The 13,580-nt window shown below is 43.1% G+C and overlaps 1 protein-coding gene across 2 annotated transcripts in view; it reads right to left on the minus strand.

Moving 5' to 3' along the window:
• Positions 1 to 8,787: 8,787 nt before the first annotated feature.
• JPH2 (junctophilin 2) overlaps positions 8,788 to 13,580 on the minus strand; it is a 63,234-nt gene continuing 58,441 nt past the window's right edge. The window contains exons 5-6 of one of the 2 annotated variants that reach the window (XM_074970096.1): positions 12,379 to 12,476; positions 8,788 to 11,203 (exon numbers count right to left, since the gene is read on the minus strand). In XM_074970096.1, coding sequence (XP_074826197.1) covers positions 12,396 to 12,476 — 81 coding nt within the window. In that variant the 3' untranslated portion in view covers positions 8,788 to 11,203; positions 12,379 to 12,395. The remainder of the gene's footprint in view (positions 11,204 to 12,378; positions 12,477 to 13,580) is intronic. The other variant, XM_074970095.1, reaches the window with a different exon arrangement.

A 13,580-nucleotide genomic window follows, 5' to 3' on the forward strand; every position in this document is an offset into this window, starting at 1 on the left:
GCTGGGTTGTAGATGTTTAGCAACAAGTATGTCTGCATACAAAATTGGGCTGTGATATGGAGTACAGGTAGGGCCCTCACTGAAAATCGACCTCTCTGTCTGTCTTTCATATGAGATGCAAGACTGAGACGCTTTTCATGAAATGAGAGATGTGAGCAAGGCTAAATTCTAACCAGGTAATTACATTCTGCTCGCTTGCTTTCTGCCTGATTGAAACTATCAAGGAAATTATTTTCCATTTCCTCTTGTAGCAACAACTGTGTGGTGAATTCTTGCTATATTCCACTCCAGAGGATTGTGAATTTCAATGGTGAGTGAATAGTCCCTATCTATATTTTGTGTAAAGCACGTTGTGATCTTTAGAATGAAAGGTGCTATACAAGAAAATATATAAACTGCTATAATTTTAAATTGCAAGTACTGCAAGTGAAATGCAGCCAGAGCATGTGCTTTCACTAACAAGTCTTGAATTAAATTCTAAACTAATATCAAATCTCTGTTCCTTTCTGAGTTTGACCAGTACAGCTGCCTAGTTGGTTGTCAGTACTGTAGGGTATTGACTACATCACAAAGCCCTTAAATCAACCCACAAACTGGCTTTAAGGCAGTTGTTCAGAGAGAGAGAGAAAGAAAATTACTGTGCCGCTTTATCTTTTTTCTGTAAATCCAGAGAGATTATGGAGATGAAGGAGTAAGCTGAGAGCCAATGGTAAATTCCAGTGTAATAGAAACCAAAGCACAAAACTGTCTCAGGAAGCCAGGGAGCAAGATACTCAGGAAACTGGTTTATCAGCTTTGGGATTGTTCAGTCCCCGGCTCTGGGGTGCAAAAAGGGATTGCTGCTCTATTTAGGGCATTCTTCAGTCACTGTCCCAGAACTATACATACGTGCCTTTGGCCCACGTTTATTCCTCCCAATTCAGCAAAGCACTTAAGCATAAGTTTACATCCTATAAAAGCCACTGAGACTTAAGCACATGTATAAGTGGTTTGCTGAATGGAGTCTAGGAGCCCAGTAGCGGTGAATATGAGTACCAAGTTTAGATGTCAACTCCCACCCGTTCTGCCAATGGTACCAGCCTTCATTGCCCACTTAAAACATTTTTAAACTGGCTCTTTCATGCTTTCTTGCATGCTGCCCGTCACGTCTCCCTATGAACATGTGCAAAGCCACCTCATTGTGCTCATAAAACCCTCCTAAAAGCTCTCCCGTGCAGGGATACCTACAAAAACTTGGTAATGGTTAGACAGCTGGTGTGCGGAGACCACTGCCTTTCTCCTGACCAGTATTGTCTGTTTCCTTGTGCTCTCCTGTCTATATGCACCTGCTGTCTCTTACTTTATACTTAGACTGTAAGCTCTTTGGGGGCAGGAACCATCATTTTGTTGTGTTTGTACAGTGCCTAGCACAATGGCTCCTTGGTCCATGACTGAGAGTCCTAGGTGCTACCATAATACAAATCCTCTTCTTTCGTCTGTGTCGTAAGTCGCTATCTAGACTGATCCAGCAGTCAGATGGCTGAACATCGAGAGTGGCACGAGAGTGCAGTCCACCCTCTGTCAGGTTCTGCGTGTTCAGAATAGGTACCAACGGTTGAAACTGGATGTAGTATCAGGACCGGGCCAAGGGCTGTGCTGAAACTGAGGCCAGGGGACAGGCTGTGGGTCAGAACCAGGGTCACCATCGATAGACAAGCCAAATCAGGATCATAGTTTGGAGTCCAGATGGAGGCCAAAGGTCAAAACCAGGTTGGAGTCCGTCCAAGGGTGTCAGGGTCAAGAGGTGGGTGCCGGGCTGGAGGGGTTCAGGAGCAGGGCTGGAGCGAGTTGGAACAGGGCATGGATAAGGCTGAAGCAGGCTGGAACAAGAGTGAGGCAGGATCAGGGACAGGACTGAGGGCAGGCTGGAAACCTAGGAAGTTTGTAACACCACAAGGCAGCAGGAGGGTTCCTAGCTGAGTGGTGCTATTGCAGAGACTAACTCATGGCTCTGGTGGTGAGAATGAAATAAATGTGCCTGGGGGGGTCATCTGACCCAGGCCCTGCCCAGGGATAGGCTGCTTCCGCAGCATGTCTGAGGGATGAGCCACTGCAGGCTCTGATGGAGGAGGGGTGAGTCACTGAAGCTGAGTGAGCAGCCCTGGTCTGGCTGCAAGTTTGCCTCACACCTTCACTCTTCTAATCGTACACTTCTCCACCACATGTATGACTGTCTGCATTGCTACCATGCAGTCCACAGGGGTGAATGAACTTCCGTCGATCAATGTCTGCGCTGTGTCCAGCACTACAAATAATGAATAATAAATTAACAGCAGCAAGGAGCTGCATTAAATAATGAGAGGCTGTGAAGTAACCATCATCTTCTTAGGGTGTGGAAAGGTCCTGGGGACTGGCAGCACTTGTAATGTCCAGATACTTCCAGTGAGCCTCTCCCTGGGACACATTCCTCCCAAAGACTCATCAGCGAGACCAATGAAGGAAGCTAAGGAATGGCCTAATACAGGCACTTCACCAAGCAGGCAGAAGTGACAGAATGGCAACAGTTGCAGAATAAAAGGAGACAAACCGACAGGACTCCATCATTACCAAGATTATCTGAACCGTGCCAAAGGCAGCGCATCGGGACCTCACAATATGCAACTGAACGTGTGAGGCCAGTGTGGGAACCTTTTGTAGTGACAATCAAGGTGGGCCATTTCCAGCAGTTGACAAGAAGGTCTGAGGAACAGTGGGGGGTGGGGGAATAAACATGGAGAAATAGTTTTACTTTGTGTAATGACCCATCCACTCCCAGTCTTTATTCAAGCCTAAGTTAATTGTATCCAGTTTGCAAATTAATTCCAATTCTCTCGTTAGAGTCTGTTTTTGAAGTTTTTTTGTTGAAGAATTGCAACTTTTAGGTCTGTAATCGAGTGACCTAAGAGATTGAAGTGTTCTCCGACTGGTTTTTGAATGTTATAATTCTTGACATTTGATTTGTGTCCATTTATTCTTTTACGTAGAGACTGTCCAGTTTGACCAATGTATTGGGGCATTGCTGGCATGGCTGAAATATTCCTGTTATGATGGAGGAGGGGAAGTGAGAATGACATAGCTGAAGAGAAAGATGTATATGGTAAAGCTGATGAGAAAAACTTCAAAGGTGCCATCAAAACTAGAATGGTTCATGAAATTGTGTCAACTTAGCTGAAATTTTTTTTTTGGAAAAAAAATTGGGGAAAAAAAAGAGTTCTGAAGGATATTTCAATATTTCATTTTAAAATGACTTTTTGTTTCTTTTTTCATTTTGTACGATACTATATATTATTATAACATTTCAGTTGACCCAAAACAATGTAAAAATAAACCCCTTTTGCTTTGCAGAGAATTTTCAGGTTTTGTTCTGATTTGGAATGAAGCCAAATTTTGAAACGTCAGAATCCTTCATGAGATGGAATTACCATCCTCTGCACAGCTCTAGTACATCTGTATCCAGAATTACAGCAAATGAGTCTGAATGTGGGTGGTTGTGGCTATGCACACACAGCACGATATAATATTTCCACTCTGTGTATTATTGCTGTCAAATATATATATACACATGTACACAGATTTGTGAGTGTGACACCGCACCCCATATTCTTCACAGTGATATTATTATATGATATGATTATGGCATAATTCTGATGTATTTTAAGCAAGATAGGCCATGTGAGATATCATTGGAAAGGTTATGATTTATTGGACATGGATTTGTATGCATGTATCATTTTTGTATCTGAAGTTAGGAAGATTGACTATATAGCTGTATTACAAATGTGTTTACACCTGGGGAATGCCCACTAGGCAAAAGACTCTCTGGTCTTGTCTGCACTGCCACTTACAGCACTGAAACTTTCTTTGCTCAGGGTGTGAAAAACCACCCCCCTGAGCGATGCACATTTCAGCGCAGTAAAGTGGCAGTGTAGACAGTGCTACAGCGCTGGTAGCTATTCCCCTCGCGGAGGTGGTTTTATTATAGCCGTAGCAGTGCTTTAACGTCAGCTATGTAGACATACCCTCAATCTAGATGGCTGGCTGGGAAGGGCCCATTCAGGATAATGAGCCATTAGGAAAACAATAGGCCTTAGAAGAAGCTTATCTTTCTGAACCTGGGGAGTCTTCCTGAGGATGCTGCAAACAGCCTCCAACTCATGGCCGCTGTGACACTACCAGATCAACTGGTGCCGGACTCCATCTTGGGATACCAGTGTTTTTCCACTGACTGGCATGGGAACCAAGCTTTGAAACAAAGGGTTCTCGCCATATGCAAAAGCTGTATAGGCAGGGGAGTGACATCATCGAGGTTCTTCACTGACTCCCCACCCAAAAAGACTCTTGAAAACACCTAAGGAACAGAGAGACTGAACTGGGGGAAGTGCTGGACTCAGGCTAAAGGGATTTTTAGCCTGTGAATGGAACACCTGGGGATTTTAAGCTGTAAATTAGTGCAGCTTGCCCCTTAAGAATCAGGAGCCTGCTGGTATCATCACTTAGGGTGAGAATCTGCTATTCATATCCAATCTCTTTAGTATGTTAAACTTAGTTTGCGGGTTTTATTTGCTAGGTAATCTGCGTTGATCAGTTTGCTATCCCTTATAATCACTTAAAATCTATCTTTTGTAGTTAATAAACTTGTTTTTGCTTTGTCTAAAACCAGCGTGTGGGGAAATCATAACTCGGGGCAGAAAGCTGTTGTATATATCCTCTCCACATTGAGGGAGGGGGTGAATTTCATGAGCTCACGCTGTACAGTTCCCTGTGCAGTGTAAGATGGTATAATTTTGGGTTTACACTCTAGAGGGGGGTGCGTGCCTGAGTAGCTGGGAGGTTTCTTAGCTGAAGCTTCCCCATGCAGAGCTGATTACAGCATCTGTATGTAACTGCAGCTGGGTGTGTCCCTACTTGTATGTGTGCTGATAAAAGTGCAGGCTGGAGCCTGGGAGAGGACGTGGCAGGCTGGTCCCAGCAGTACAGTGTAAAGGGAGCCCAGGCTGGTGGGTCAGGGGGGCTAAGTGGTACCCCACTTACGTGTGCAGATCAGCCACATGGGCATGTGGTGGGTGATTAGACCTTTAAACTGTTTGCATTTGCATGTCGCCTATGAAAAAAGGCACATGGACCTTGGGTCTCATTTTACATTCATAGTGAAGGAGAGAGAAGGGAAAGAATGGAGGTAAGAGTTAGAATGAGCTTTACAGAAATGCACAGTGGACAAGTAATAAAGTCAATTAACTGTAACAGGGAATGGGATTAATGACCTAATTACAGGCCTGTTTCAGAGCAAAATACCCTGGGTCAAGGGAGAGCTGTAAGTTTACCCTGTCTTGAGGCTATGGTGAGCTCGTCCCAGGGAGGTGTTGCTAAGATTCTGATTCCACCTAGGCATTTGGGTTGGAGAATGTACATACACAGTCACAACTGCTGCTGAGAGCAAGCCACAGGGCAAACATGCTTACTCCGAAACATGAGGGGCTGCTGCCCAGACACCTGTAGGTTAGAATCAGCTGTAAGAAACCGAGGGTCTGTACATTGGAGAGTGCTGTCTGTGCACATCTTGGCAGCAAAACATCCTTTGTGCCACCCTGTGGCAAGGAAGAAGAAGAATCCAGCTTTCAGACCAACGATTTTAAAAGTCAAGCAGTGAGCACAGGGTTCGACCTGAAAGGCTGGAGCCGCCAGCAGCCAGTGTGTGTATGGGCCGAAGAGGGGTCACCTTTTCAGGGAGTTAAGGATGGAAGGTCAGCCTCAAAAGTCACCATCCAGTTGCACCTTTAACATTACCCTGTGGTGTCCTGTTTGTGGTTGTATGGGGTGATTTTTCAAAAGGCCTGAAGCCTGACCACCTCCCGTTATGGGGGTGCAATGAATTCACACTCATCTTCTTCTGCCTACAAAATGAATTGTGGGTGCCAATCAGACCACCTGCACTGTACAGTATTTATAGCCTCTTTCGATTTAATTTAAAAGCCTCTAGGCAAGCCCTGGGCATCAGGATAATGTGCAAAATTCCTAGGCCAGTTGGAATGATCACCCAGCAATATAGCAGCCGTCCCATCGAATAAAGCAAATTAATCTCACTGGAAATGATGTCGTGAAAGGAGCAAGTGCCCAGATTTGTTCCTTTAGGTACAAAAATGTGGGCCCCAATTACACCCACAAGAAGGGAGGCGGCGCATCAGCTCTTCTGAAACTTTGGTCCTACAAATAAGTATCAGAGAAGCTTCTATGTGTGTCTATGTGTGTATGTTAGATATTAGGAGAAACTCCAAGGACAGTTCTGCACTGGAATAGGTTACCCAAGGAGGCTGTGGGATCCATGCCCCTGGAGAATTTTAAGAACAAGTTAGACAAACACCTGTCAGTGATGGACTAGGTTTACTTTATTCTGCCTCAGCATGGCGGGCAGGACTAGAGGACTTCTTGAGATTCCCTTCTAGCCCTACATTTCTATGATTCTGTGCAGTGTGTGTGTGTGTGTGTGACATATTTGCACAATTGTGTGTCTGTACACCCATTGTCTGTATCTCTCAATGCAAAGGACAGGTTTGCATCTATGAGTGAATGTCTTGTGCTCACCACTGTAAAGTTGAACTTCATTGCATTTCCACACCGCAGTATATGACTGTTCTAATTATATTTACTGGCTCTATTCTTATTTAGTCACTACTGTATTTCCCATTCTAAATGTAGGAGAACACTGAGCTATAGCACATCTCACTGTGTGGCAGTTGTTGGTAAATGCTGACTTCTCAATGGTGACCACTTTATGTGTCACGACTGTCGAAACATATGCATATGTACGTGGGTGCGTCTCTATGTATGGATGCATAAGACTAGCAACTAGTGGCCAGGATTTGGAGAGCAGATAACTTGTTCTCCCATTGTGCACATTATGTGGATAGCCAGGACTTGTAAGGAATCCAGAAAAGGCAGCAGGAGGGGCTAGTGAAATCATCTGAGAGAGGCGAGGCACCAGAACCCAGGTATGGAGTCTACCAAGGTGCCAGCTCACAGCCTCCTCCCAGGGCTGCTGCACTATCATCTGTCACCTTGACTAGGCATAGAAGCTGATGGCCAGGTTTTCAAAAGTGTGCAGGTCCCCGTCCCCCATCTGAGAATGGTGGGAGCTGCTGCCTACTGAGCGCTGTTCAAAATCTGGCTGTAGGGTTTTAATCCCACTCACCCACTCTTTCCAGGATCAGTTCCCATTACCGGTGACCTCACCATTTCCATTAGAATTCTGTATAGCGAAACCACACCTAAAGCCATAGTCACACCCTGCTCTCGTCTCAGTGTACATCCATTGTCTGTGTGTGTTATCGCACTCGAGTCTGTAATGGCATCACTTTTCCAGCAGAGGGTTCTAGAGCCCCAAAAATAAGGGAATAGGGAAGACAACTGCTGCGCTTTCTGCCCGGGGGGCGTTATTTTACAGCCTCTCCATTCTATACTGCAGCTGGTATTTCTGGGCTGGAATCTCTGTGGGGTATTAGGTTTGGAATCTTTCCCTTGCAGTAACATGCATATCGTCTCACAGCTTTCAGATATGCCTTGATGAGGGTGAGAGTCCCCTTTATTTCTCCAAAACTGTCCCCCTCCCAAACCAACAACCCACGCTAGGCTGAACCAACCCTTCAACTGAGGAAGGCAGCAAGTGTTCTGCAGCCCGGGAATAACACTGCAGGGGAAACTGACGGGCTTGTGTGGGCCAAAGGGCAGAGTAGGCTGCCACTGTAGTGCTCCCACGCCATCCACCCCGTCCCCAGCCCTTCGAGTGACATTGCTGTTCTGGACTGTAGTCAAAGTTGCCCACTTTCTGAAAAGTTCTTCCTTGAAAGTAAAATCAGTTCAAGAAGTAGAATGACTTCGCCTCTACTGTACCTGTAGGTGTTCATAAATTGGTTTCTGTAGGTTGCTCATGAGCACAGATCTGCACACACTAGCTCGTTATTTATTGAAGGGTCTCTTCCCTGAGTGCTGAAATGTTGTACTCTGATTTGTTACAGTGTTGTGGAGTCACTCATGAACAATGGGCAGCATGCCCTGCTTAGTTATTGTAAGGTCTCCCCCGTAATGCTGAATTGCGTGCACTGATTTGTTACAGTGTTGTAGGATCACTCGTGAGCAGTGGGCAGCATGCATGGTTTTTTATTGTAGGGGTCTAAAAGGGAACTGGGCTGCTGGTATCAAAATTTTTAAAAACCAGAACTGACACGTGTTTTGAAAAAGCATTCCTTAAAAAAGCTATGAATTTTGCACACAGATGTAAGGGAACAAAGCTAGGTGTTATAAGTCAAATTCTGGGGCACACAATCCTAAGCATTCCTTTAAAAAATGAGGTAAGGATGCCATGTTACCATGTCCTAAATACACACCCCCCGGCCTTTGACTCTAAAAATACACAATAAATTTGTGAGCAGATAACTGTTTATTATTGCACGTAATCCAGCAGAACTGACTTAAAATTCTGGCCGGTATTACACCGATCATGGACAGTACACATCTTGCAAAACCTGTGAAGAAGGCAGTCCTTGTGAAGAATGAAATGTATCTCTGTCTTTGTAAGACCTGAAAAGTTTATCAAAATATCCTAGTCATTTTTGAAGGCATGCAGTTTGAGGTAAATCTGTTACTTTGCATCTAAAGAAACAAAAGCCCTAAGAGGTGATTGATATATATATATGCATGATATATATATATATATATATATATATATATATATATATATATATATATATATATATATATATGCATGCAGCCCCTTTAGGGCTTTTGTTTATAAAAGCAAATCTACCGACTTTTCTCAGAACATTACTGGGAACAAAGCACATTACTGAGTGTACATCACATGCATACAAACTGGGAGAGAAATCACCTTAGCATTTTTTAAAAGATCCGGTTTTGTGCTTAGAGATAAATAAAGATCTCTTCGATCTCTCAATCATATATGTGGTTAAAAAAAGCAACAGGCATATTGAAACTGTACAGCTGGCAACGAAGTGCCAGCAAATGGGTCATACAATTTCAAAGCAACTGAGCCTGGTGTTTACAATACATTTATATTTAGAAAAAGAAGACAGGTTCAAAAAAGATGAATTGCTAGTACCCTATGCTCTGTGAAAGTTCCTAAGAGATACTTCTCTGCTTTCTCAGGGCTGGAACAGCCACATGGTTTCCAGACAGGGATCAAATTAATTTCTCCTCCCACAATTAATACCATGTAAGTGCTACTGTGGCAACATTCCTGAGCTAAATATAGTCACAAAATAAACATGGTTGGGGGGGAAAAAAGAAAAGAACTATCACTCCTGTTTATCTGAATTTTATCTTCAACAACTGATAAATTATACCTAAACTGCACAGAGGATTTACCCCTGTGTTTCAAATCCCTGCACATTTGCCACATTGTATCTGAAATCCTTACAGATTGGCATTTGGAACTGTTTTGTTTTGTTTTTTCCTTTAACCATCAGTTTTCTGCCATTCTTTTCTCTCTCTCATTTTCTCCCAGCTGGTACTGTGCTGTGGGACTTCAGGGTACATGAGGTGCATGATCCACTGTAAATACATTTTAAAAATACCTTAGAAATTGATACAAAATACATATTGATTTTAAAAAGAAAGAACTGTCCAAGCACTCAGTCTCACACTAAACTGTAACTTCATCTGTGCCACCTTTATATGCTTGTATTGCTAAGAGTCAGAACATATCGTGAAGGAAGTATCTCATTACAAAAGCACAGCTGGACTGTCAGTTTGAAGTTCTTTGTAAGGATTATTGCATATCACTAAGGCCTTTATGTCTAGAACACCAGAACAATGCCTAGAATTATCCCCTCTTTATATTATTGCTGGTTAAAGCCTATGTGCTGTGTCTTTTTCAGCCGGAGGCCCAGGTACACTGGAGTCTGTGGAGTCTGTCTGGATCCCTTATTTTGTTTTCTCACCAAAAAAACCTGACCTGTTTCATTTTAATGATGCTGCATACGTATGTTTGAAAAATCCATTCCCTTTTGTTGGACCAACAAGGTCAGAAGGCCATGCCTGCAGCCCAAGGATGAAAGAGAGAAGACACTGGAGATGCGCAATAATGGCATCTCTGTATTTGGAAGTTAGTTGCCTAGTTTAATAGCAGCTTACATCAGGTTCTGATTGCAACATTTTAACTGTGTGTGTGTGTGTGTGTGTGTGTGTGTGTGTGTGTTTAAAAAAAAAGGAATTCTGGCCAAATATTTCTTTAAAAATCACAGCTGTGGAGTAATTTGCTGCAAAATGATCCTATCTAACTGCTGGTGACGTGGACAACTCTCAGCAACAAGACCCAGTGTGTCGGTGCTGCGTAATCCTTAAGCGGACATGGTCTCCATCTGCTAGTATTTGCCCATTCAAGTGAAACAGCCTCTGATTAGCCATTCTGTCAAGTATATACAACGCAATGCAACCTGCCTACTGGTTCTTCAGCAGCAGCATGTGTGATCCAGCTATCTGGTCTGAGGCTGCTTGCTTGCTTTACACTCTGCCCAATTTCAGTTGCCCCTTAGCAGGAAATTACTACGGGAGCCAGGAGAGGAAATGCTTTTGGTTTCTTCACCTTGGATGATATTAGATTCACTGAATTCCAAGTATGGGTTCCCTCAAGGCTATGCCTTGTTATAAATAATCTAACTCCATTTCAGTAGCAGCAGGGGAAGCAGCCTAAGGCTTTTGCTCACAGTGGATTGATAATACTCTTGGACTTAGTGGAGTGTTCCTGGCTAACGTGTGAATTGGATTATCTCATTGTGTTTATTGACATTCTCTGGGAAAATCACTGAAACAGAGTCAGTCAAGGGAGCCAAAGAACACAGGGCACTTAAGTGTACATGCTTCTACAACTACAGATAAATCCCTCTTCCCTGGCACAATCAGTGACTTTGGTGAGAACACTTTAAGGCAACGGCTAGTTCCTACAAAGGAAAGAACGAGGAAGGGTCACAAAAATCCAGGCTTCTTTTTGTTGGACTGGAGAGTCACCCACCGACTGGGAGCAGTGATGCTCATCAGATAATCAGAAAGCTTTATTTTAAGGTTCATGTTTGTTGTGCAACTTTAGGTTCTAACATCCTCCTCTTTGATGTTTCCATATGTCCAAGAGTTTAATCCCTGCCAAGGTCCATGGTCTACATCAATGGTAACACCTGTTCTGGGCAAAGATCAATGGAAGGGTTAGTGAAGAGCAATATGTACAACCATTCCTAGATATGTTGTAGGAGAGCATGAGGAGCTTCTGGTCAGAGGGAGTGTGCAAGGATGGCATCTCCCTTTCTGCCTGGATCCTTTATAATGGAGGAAGCTAGGCTCAGTCCTTGAGACCGAAACACACGCTTCACATTCTGCAAGTTGTCTGTGGGCAGATTTGGAATGAACTTGAATCGCCCACTTTCAAAGACATCTCTCTCCAGTAAACAAAAGGCTCGAGAGTCTTTTACCAAACCTGGCCGCTAAGAGCTGCTGTTTATCCTACTGCAAAAGGCAGTAAAGGCTATTAATGTATTTCCCCCCACAGGTTTCATTCACACCGTTGGAATAATGATGAATACATTAAGCTAAATAAAGCAGAGTTTAGCTGAGCTGTTTTAGCTACTGGTCATCCCAACAGAACAGGAGCATGAATCAGGCTTTGAATGGGCATGGGTCTGTGAGCATTTGGTTCAGGTTTGAGGCCAAGTCAGGACTAAGGTTAGGATGCAGATTCAATAGTTTTCTTGCACATTTTCAGCCCAAGACGATAGAAAGCTTCTGTGAACTTATGAGAGATTTACCGTTTGGGCCTGTAGCCTCACAGGGACTGTGTGCAAGATTTTAATGCAACCAAGCCTAAGCTAAACCTTCATCCCCATTCAGTGTCCAGACCAGTCTCTGAACCCCAGTTTAACCCTAATCTGAACCAGGCTAGCTCAACTACAGCTGGAAATCTTACTCTGTAAGTCATGCTCATCTAACTGGGGTGGGGGAGGGAGGTTAAAAGTATATCATGTGATTTACTCTTAATCAAAACAGTTCAGATTTGAATGTTGAAAAACGAAGTCCCACCCCCATGAAAAAACAACTGACCAAGAATTCTTCAACTAATACTTTTGATAATGAATACATTTGAGAATCCCTATCAGTTTGCAAACTAATTGCAAACACAAAAAGAGGCAACACTTACTGAATAAATTATTGGCTGTGAATTATTGGCCCAGCTGGCAAAGTTGGCCATTTAAAAAAGGAAGACGTTGGAGTCTTTCTTTAGGGAAATATTCAAAACAGGAGCAGGGAATTTTCTCCCACTGAACTCATTTCACTGTTTCATTTCCATGCATTTGTCAATCTTACCTTGACTGAGGGGCACATCATGTCAGAAAATGTACAAATAAGATGGCCAGACCAATATTCAATAAGATGACCATGCAGATCATGATTGTGTTAGGTCCCTAAGGGAAAAAAGCCAAAGCAAAGTATTAACCACCATGATTCAAATGCAGACATAGACACAGTTCTCTGAGCTACCACCCAATTCAAAAGACACTTTTAAACCAATTTCTTTCAAAAATGGGTGCCTAAATCTAGACACCTAAATAACTGGCCTGATTTTCAAAAAAGTGCTGAGTATCCAGCAGCTCTCACTCTTGTCCTTTGGTTAAATCTTCTTCGCTATCTGACCAGGCTGAAAAGACCACGGCAGCCTCTCTGGGCTTGTGCAAACAACTAGTACATTTCATTTCAAGTTGTTCTCAAAATTCCATTGCCTCTGCTGCAAATTGCCCATGTTTGCAATGTTGCTGTTTTTAAGAAGAAAAACTTACTTTATTTTTGTTAGGTTGTCTTAATTTGGGACTAGAAGAGAAAATAGCATGTTGAGAAAAGAAAAGCCATTTTCTTGTGATATTGATTTTCCGTCGTTGTTGTTTTATTGTATTATTTGATGTTCCAACACTGCCATGGGGCTGGGAGAAAACAATTTTAATTTCCTCAAAGGTGGAGAGATAGATGAAGCACGGGGTTATTTTACACACCAACATCTGATGTATGAAAACTATTCCAGGAAAAGAGAGCGACAAAGGGACATTTTAAATACAACGTTGGACAAAAATTTTCTGTATGACAATTTATTTTTCATCCAGAGGCAGGACTGGTTGAGAAAGTTACTTTAGGAATAAAAAAAAACAAACCCCTCTTACAAATGGCTATGGGATCCAAAAGGGAACTGGATGCATGTAAATGATTACATTGCACAAAAGCCAGAAGTTGTGGATCAATTTTGGTCCCTTTTGTGTCATGTGTGTGAATTGCATAGCTAGACTGCAGCAGCAGTTGGGGTTACAATGACCGGGGAAAGGAAGGCCATTACCTGAACTGGGGCAGGAGAAATGAGCTGCTAACAAAAGTCTTCAAACTGAATGCATATTACTTTCAGGCTGAAAAGTAACTGGATTCCTTCTCAGGGGGCCACTTTTATACAGTAACCTGAGGCTGTAACGATCAGTCACCTTCACATGCTTGTCATCAGGGCTGCCTCAGACTGGATCAGAATAACT

The sequence above is a fragment of the Natator depressus genome, chromosome 13 (genome assembly GCF_965152275.1).
Source record: "Natator depressus isolate rNatDep1 chromosome 13, rNatDep2.hap1, whole genome shotgun sequence".
Classification (NCBI taxonomy): domain Eukaryota; kingdom Metazoa; phylum Chordata; order Testudines; family Cheloniidae; genus Natator; species Natator depressus.